This window comes from Urtica dioica, chromosome 11, assembly GCF_054948205.1.
Source record: "Urtica dioica subsp. dioica isolate 48M chromosome 11, U.dioica_male_clone48M_v1_H2, whole genome shotgun sequence".
NCBI lineage: Eukaryota > Viridiplantae > Streptophyta > Magnoliopsida > Rosales > Urticaceae > Urtica > Urtica dioica.
Genome location: NC_142766.1, coordinates 18,924,700 through 18,932,969, shown reverse-complemented (window position 1 = coordinate 18,932,969; position 8,270 = coordinate 18,924,700). Strand labels below are relative to the sequence as shown.

At 37.3% G+C, this 8,270-nt stretch overlaps 1 protein-coding gene across 4 annotated transcripts; it reads left to right on the top strand.

Moving 5' to 3' along the window:
* Positions 1–4,892, top strand: LOC149382009 (two-component response regulator-like APRR3). 4 transcript variants are annotated; one of them, XM_089630049.1, is made up of 11 exons: positions 1–336; positions 959–1,394; positions 1,620–1,781; positions 1,869–2,002; positions 2,095–2,256; positions 2,463–2,535; positions 2,616–2,919; positions 3,025–3,055; positions 3,424–4,143; positions 4,411–4,484; positions 4,571–4,892. In XM_089630049.1, exons 2-11 carry the CDS (start codon positions 1,112–1,114, stop codon positions 4,650–4,652), a joined length of 2,025 nt encoding a protein of 674 aa, XP_089486175.1. In that variant the 5' UTR covers positions 1–336; positions 959–1,111; the 3' UTR covers positions 4,653–4,892. The 4 variants fall into 4 exon arrangements, with proteins under 4 accessions (XP_089486175.1, XP_089486176.1, XP_089486178.1 ...); XM_089630050.1 differs by having other exon boundaries at positions 947–1,394; XM_089630052.1 differs by having other exon boundaries at positions 2–68; positions 947–1,394.
* Positions 4,893–8,270: the final 3,378 nt, after the last annotated feature.

Genomic DNA, 8,270 nt, shown 5'->3' with positions numbered 1-8,270 from the left:
CTTCTCCCTCGAAGAGACAACCCATCCACAAAGCCTCTTTCTCTCTCCTCTTGTTTTTAGTATAATCAGTAAATCCTCTTTCTTTTACTCTCTCTGTATCTCAGAAATTATTTATTCGTTTATTTTTATGAGCCAGATTCGGAAAAATCCACGAGGATGATTCGGAAGATATGTATTATCCTGAATCGCCTTCTCTGCTGAGATTTTTCAAACTTTTTTTTCTCTTCGTTTTCGGAAACTTTCTTGTATTTTTTTATCTTTTTCCTTGATATTTTTTGGACCTGCTAAAATGAGGTCAACAATGGAGGTTTCGACGTTTTCAGAGGAATTTTGAAGGTCTAATTATTGTTTATTTTTTTCCTTTTGCTTTAATTAAGTTGAGTTTATTTTTGTTCATTTTTTTTTTCCTTTTGCTGTGTTTGGTTTACTGGAAAATATTAAATTAAAGTACTGGGCTATATTTTCGCCTTAAATTTGATTGTTTTTAATTTTTTACTAAGTTTGAGGTTTTTTATTTATTTTTGCAAATCTAGGAATAAATAATATGCGCGAGAGCACTTTGATTGTAAATTCAGTATAATTTTTATTGATTATGTTAAAGATTGTGAAAATTATTATAACTGGAAATTCTGTCTAGTTTTTTATTTTTATTTTTATTTTTATTTTTAAATATGATTTATTGAGATGTAGGGTTTGGTTGACTTTAATTTGATTTATGCTGGATATTTGAATGAAGATGTTTTATTTTTATTACCATATGAAATTTCGCTGTTTAGAGTATTGGAAGCATAAACAGTGTTGAACATTTTGTTATGGTGATATGATTATCTTTGTGATAACAGTATGATTAAAGTAAATTACTCTTGTCTCTGTTACACTCAGAAAGTCGCTGGGTTTTCAGACAAATTCTACAATATTTTTCTTCCTAATCGAGTCCTTGTTGAAGTGAATGATATAGGTATCTTAATCTGGGAAAGATGGGCTGCGATGAACGATCCTGACATTTCGTGAGAATAACAAACTGTGTGTGTGTGTGAGCAAGAGTTTGTCCCAAATCATCGGAGTTTTTTTTAATCTGGTCGAGGGAAATTCGACTTATCGAAGTAGCCACATGTGTTTCGAACAAAAGGAAGAGATTAACCGGGTAGTGGATGAGGAAGAGGGTGGTCGAGGTTCGGGAACGCCAGACGAGGAAGAGAACGACTCGACAATGAATTTAGGTCGAGACTCGAGTAGCGAACGTATTAGAGGGGCGACGGATTCAATGCCTCAAGGGTCGGTGGTTCAGTGGGATAGGTTTCTTCCCATCAGATCGCTCAAGGTTTTGCTCGTCGAGAACGATGATTCTACGCGCCACGTCGTGAGCGCGTTGCTGCGAAATTGCAGCTATGAAGGTTTGTAATTCCTTTAAGATGCTTTGTTGTGGATATTAATGTACTATAAAAATTATCCAAGGAGACTGTTTATTCATATACTTGTATATCTTGTTGCTGAGTAGAGACATTATATGCTCACAGCTCCGATTATGTAGCTGTGTATGTGGCTAAGATAGGCTTCAATGTGTTTCGGGAAGAGATTATTTATTGGGTGCTCGTTTTTTCTTCTTCTTTGTGTCTTAGTTAATGGTGTTGCGAATGGGCTTCAAGCATGGAAGATTCTAGAAGATCCTAATAACCACACTGATATCATCCTAACAGAGGTAGTCATGCCTGTTATATCTGGAATTGCTCTTCTATGCAAAATCATGAGTCATAAATCTCTGAAGAATATTCCGGTCATAAGTAAGTATTGCTTGATAGGCCAGTGCATACACGTATTGTTTGATTTCAAGTTCCCGTTATTTTGTGTCTGATTTGCTGCCCATGCAGTGATGTCATCTCATGACTCAATGGGACTAGTTTTTAAGTGTTTGTCAAAGGGCGCGGTTGACTTCTTAGTCAAACCGATCCGGAAGAACGAACTCAAAAATCTGTGGCAGCATGTTTGGAGGAGATGTCACAGCGTGAGTTGCAATGTTATCTCTTTGACTAGACGCTCACTTGAAAAAAAAAAATACTAAAACATTATTCCCTCTTTCTTATTATATGTTCTCAGTCGAGTGGCAGTGGAAGCGAAAGTGGGACCCAGAGCAGGATTTATGCCCGACCAAAGAGTAATCGCGAGTTGGAAAATGATTCTGAAAGCTGCGATGATCACGATAATGGAAGCATGGGTCAGAGCATCCGAGACGGAAGTGATCAAGGAAGTGGCACTCAGGTAGTTACAAGGCTTGATACGTATCACTGTTTCATTCTTCGTGTAAAATTTGTAACGCGATAAGAAACCGTGTCTTGGACCGAACAAGTCACAGCCAGTATGTGCAGAGTTTGATGTCAAATAATAATTAAAATCATGAAATCTTAAATTAGAGCTCAAGGGCAGATGATGTTAACATTCCTCGTTCTCTGTCTCATGGTGGTCAGTTGGCCGATAGCACATGTGCTCAGTTTATTCACGCCAAGCCTGAAAAAGAGTGCTCGGAGTCACAGCATTTCGGTACGTGTCTAACGAGTTTTATCCAGATTCGTCTCTGTGGTTTCTTCAGCGATTCATTATTTGTTGATGGGTTTTGATAGATGACGTTGCAAACGGTAAAGGCTTGGAGATCGGAGTAGCCAGAAAACCAGAAGAGAGTCGCCAGGAGCAGAACCGAGAGGGTAAAAAAGGCGGTGCAAATGCCAATTGTAGTACCGAACCACAGACCGAAGAAAGGGTTTTTGGGACGTTGAATGGCGTTTCTGACATTACACATGTCAAAGGGAAATGTGAATCTGGAGATTGTTCGCCGCTTGAACTCAGTCTGAAGAGACTACGGGGAGCTGGAGAAGCTGTCAATGATTGCAATGTTTTGAGACATTCGGATTTGTCGGCTTTCTCAAAGTAAGCAGAGTCAACTCACGAGATTTTTTTTTAATTATTTTTTAATTGGTGTTAACTTATGAAGCTAAACATCTAATTTTTTATTATTTTTCCCATGTTCTGCAGATACAACACTCTGTCTTCTGCTAATCAGCAGGTAATTTGTTGCTATGTCTCGGACTGTAGACCTGTCTTGAATGCAGCGTGATTTTTTATTTATTTTTTTCCTTTGATGATGATCAATGTCTCACTTTGTGTTAAGAGTTTTGGTGACCAGAATGGGTTTGGTCATGCCAGTAAGGCCCGTGGTGTCACAAAGTTTGATACCCTTGAATTTCGCCTAGTTTTTTGTCACTTTCCCTTTGGTGTTTTCCAATTGTAACTGTGTGTCAAAAGTGAATGTCTGTCCTTTGACTAGTTTTACAATTTGTATTTGTGTTCGTTTCTTTTCTTCGTGTATTATTCCTTTACTGTCATCGATTTGTAACACTTTGCTTACCTAACTTTATTACAATTTTCTGACAGGCGCCGACCGGGAATGTCGGAAGTTGCTCTCCGTTCGGTTCTAATTCGGTCGCTCCAAATAACGGACCGTCGAACAACTTCCGGTCGAATTCAAACACCACTCCCCCGAACCAGCAATCTAACGAGAGCAGCAACAACAACAACGACGTGGCCTCCACCAATAAATACATCGTCCCAAAGCCCGAGTTTCCCGCTGAAAAACCGGAGCCCACGTCAGCGCTCAAATCTTCTCACACGTCGGCCTTCCACCCGATACAGAACAACTCCGATCCGCAGGAGAAAGCCAAAGAGAAAGAAAACGAAAACGAAAACGAAGAAGAACAAGAAGATGAATCTTGCGGGCAGGGTAAGATTCAGCACGAGCATCACCACCACCACCACCACCACTACCACCACCACGTCCACAATCTCCAGGAGGACGGCCACGACGACGCCTCGCTGAAGAACATGGCCGTGACGGCCCAGCAATGTGGATCCTCGAACGGGTTCGGCGCCGGAAAGCGCAACGTGGATGAGAGCGGCTCGGGCAGCAACGGGCAGAACGGAAGTAGCACCGTCTTGAACGCTGGGATGGTGAGCGACAATGGAGTCACTGGCAACAGCGGAGGCAAGAGGAATGGTTGGGTCGGGAATGGGATCGACGAGAGTCGTGCTGCGCAAAGAGAGGCCGCGTTGACCAAATTCCGCCAGAAAAGAAAAGATAGATGTTTTGAAAAGAGGGTGAGTATTTTTTTTTTTTTTTTGTCTTCACTTTGTAGGTTATGGTACTCTTCGATTATATTAGCAATATAACATGTCTTTGTGTAGTGAGTAAACTTCTTAGCCGGTACCATTGATTTCATCTCAATAACTTAATACTATGTTAAACAAATCAAGTTTTGATACGTGGGTGAAGATTTGCCTGTATTAGCTTGTATATCTGTAATTAGAGAGCAACTTAATAGTTATTTTCTCTTTTTTTTTTGTTTTTTTGTTTTTTGGTTTCAGGTGAGATACCAGAGCAGGAAAAAGCTGGCGGAACTGAGGCCTCGGATTCGGGGACAGTTCGTTCGACAGAGAGTGTATGATATCCTCTATAGAACATAGGGTTATGGAATTCATCGATGCAGTAAGAAAATAACTCAGTGATGTCGGCAATTGTTTTCAGGTCGGACGGCAAAGAAGGAGAAGATTGCATGAACGAAGATTTCAAGTCGGAGGATAACAATTCTGGGAGCAGTGTACGATAACATGAGTAGAAGGTGAGAGTGATGCAAATAGCTAACCGACCCGGGGTTCGTGGATTTCTTTACACGGGCCGTGCTTCTGCGTCTGAGTCTTTGAATTAGTACATATAGTGTGTTATTTTTTATTTTTCTTCTTCCTCTTCTTCTTCTTCGTCTTCTTCTCTTCATGAAGCTACTGTTAAAAATCAAACTTTTGAACCTGATCAAAGATGTTATTAATGTAAACTTGTGTTATGTTTTTTTTTCGGTGAGCTTTGACAGACCTGCCAAGGAAAGTGGTCGTCTTTGTTTAGGTTGACCTCCATGAAATAAATCATTCATGTCATGTCAGAGAATAGTGCATGTCTCTCCCAAAAGATCTAAAGACTGTTGGTGGTGTTTCGTTGCATGGCAGAATATTGACCATTTGTTCCCTTTATTTTGGTGTGTATATTCATTTTACTTTGCACGCGGGAATGAGTTTTCTTAAGAGAGAAATGTCATAAAATTAGTAATATAGTCGTCAACATAATATTTAATGAAAATAGTTATTGATTATATTACTTTATTGTAGTTTAGAATTTTAATTGTCATAAAATTAGTAATATAGTCGTCAAAATAATGTGGTAACATAATTGTAAATAATTTTAATTGTTTGTTACAAAATACATGCTTAATTTTAAATATTTCCAACAAACATTAACTTTCACCACTTTTAATTTTAATATAGGTCGAGTTTGAGAATTGAGATGATTCGATAGAGAGAATAACTTCTCGAACTGAATTCTCATTAAAACTTTTTTCATACATAACAGTTTCTTCAAATACAAGCTAAGTCAGTTTAGACTTCTAACTCAAATCAGTTACAAGTTACAACATCAGCGTAATATGACAGCCAAGTCATAATCATATTATCAATCCACATCCTTTTCTCTCTTCTCTCTCTCTCTCTCTCTTTTTCTTTCTTTTTTTTCTTTTTTTTTTTCTGATGGGGCTAATGACGCAGCAGATTCTAACAAATATTTACTGTTGCATGGACCTTGTCGAGTCTCGCCGCCGCCATTCTCCGTAAAATATTATCACATTTTAGAACGTGACTTTTTTTTTTTTAATTTTGTTTTAGAGGTCTGTGATTTAGTGGGTTTTGTGATCTTGTGGATTTTGTGGAGTTGGTAGATCTTGTGGTGGAGGTGTCGAGGAGGTGGTGGAAGAAGTGTCTCCTCGTGTTCTTCTTTGGATTCAAATTTTCGAAATTATTCTTGATGTATCTGTTGGAATATTAGAGAGATTTTGGATAATTTAGTATATATTATCAAATGAGCTGTTGACTTTAAGAAAAGATTTGAGTGGGTCCACTCAACGGAATTTGATAATTCCTTCGTATTATTCTTCCTCGCGGAATGAGGTATAATATCTATTATAAGTTTGCCAAAATCGGAGCTATAATGAATGAGAAATTGATGCTCAAAGTATGCTTAAAAAACACATTTTTTATGTGTAAATGAAGCGAATTTCAAGAGTCTCACATAGGTTGGGTAAGTGTGGTGTGTTATGTTTATATACTATCCTCTTTCTTTAGTGGATAAGTAAGTGCAAGAGAGGAGAGTGTGGGTGGGTTAACTCTTAACCCCTCGCGTGCGCACACACGCGCCGCCGCTGAGCCGGCCGGATCGGGTCGCAGGAGAAGTCCGTTTGATGCAAAACTCTTCTCGTTTCCGCCGTTGTATCCAGGGAGGTAAATTGCTCGTCGATTCTAGCACCTGTGGGAGAGCAATATTACTCTAAGGAAACCGTTGAACGGTCCTCGGTCTTTTTTCTTCCGTCCTGTCTTCTTTTCTTTTTTTCGTTTATAATATTGTTATTGTTTAATTTATTTCTTCTAATATCAAGTTTTCGTCTTTTTATTCCCAAAAAAATAAATATTATTTACGTAATATTTCTAATTGTATCATGTAGGGGATATGGAAGTGTCTCTCTCTTGTTTTCTTTTTCTTTTTTCCTTTCTCATGTGGCTAATGATGCAGCATACTCCAACTATTTACTGTTTTATATTAAAATACTATTTAATGTTGCATTGACCTTGTCGGGTCTCGCCGTCACCAATCTCTATAAAATATTGTCACATTTTGGAACTGGTTTTCTTTTTTATTTTGTTTTAGAGGTTTGTGATTTGGTGGGTTTTGTTGGTCTTCTGGATTTTGTGGAATTGATAGATCTTGTGGTGGAGGTGTCGGAGGTTGTGGATCTTGTGATGGAGGTGATTGTGAGCTATAAAGATGTTGAGGTGGTGAGTTAAATTGATGAGGTTATTGTGTATAATATATAGATGTGGTTGTGAGCTTTAAAGATGTTGAGCTGGTGGGTTATAGTGAGGAGGAACATAAGGAGATATTGGAGCAAATTGTGATAATTCTTGAGAGTAACCTGGAGATTCATATGAATATGTTGGAGCTAGGGTGGAAGCATATTCCGTGTTTTTGTAAGATTTAACCAATTTTGAGGATATTGAATAGCACGAGAGGCGCGATTTGGTTGTTGAACTTCGGGTTTGCTCTTGAGGTTGTGGTGTGTAAGAGCGAGTACAAGTACGACGAGAACTTCTATGAGATGACGACGAATTAGACATTCTCGAAAACTCTTTAATATAAAATTTATAAAATAAACTAGTATAGATTAAAATTTCTAATTATAATATAAGTTGAGACTTGAGAGAGATTGAGAGGATAATATAAGTTGAGAGAGATTGATAGTTGTGAAGAAAATAGTGTATATATATGGGTCTATTTATAGAAGAATTGTGAGAGAGAGATTAAAATATAATTTTTTTTTATAAAATTCTAGCTCGAACAGGCAAAAAACGACTACTTTTTTTGGGTCATTGATTCATCCGATCGTTACATCATCAATCGCCCAGAATAATTAAAAAAAAAAACACTAACGTTCACAATGCACCGTGCACAAGGGTCTCTCCGTTGCTCTAACGGTAACTCACAAAAATATTTTCTTCCATCTGACATCTGCCACTTACGCAGACTGTCAGAAGAGTTATTTTCTTTAACCAATACATCGAAAACAATACTTCCGTTGACAATAAATATAGCATATGTACCAAAATTTCCGTTAACTTTTGGTACCGATACTTGGGATTTTTTTAGTTGCAACGTACAAATATTTTAGAAGGATGGTGAATGAGTTTGATTGATTTGGCTAGATTTTTACCGGATGGCCAATATATATATATCAACATTTAAGACATTTGTTGTCGATAAAGATTGAATCCATAACCTTTACTTTGAAGATTATGTGAAATTATCTCTAGACCAAATTATTATCACATATGACCAATAATTAATTAGGAATTTCTTTATCCAAAGAGATGCTTTCATTCCTTAAAAAAATTATGTTTTATCTTTATTAAAAAAAAATTAACGAGTATTTATTTTCTTAAATAGAAAATGGTGATTAATATATACGGAAGTTTTTTTTTTTTTTTTTTTTTTTGAGTTTTGTAGTTTTTTTTTTTTATTCATTGGGAGTATACGATTGACTTGAAGAGTAAGCACTTCAATTATTACTGTAATTTGACAGTTGTAATTATCTGGAACAAAAAAGGAAACAAAGTCATATAACCGTTATATCAGC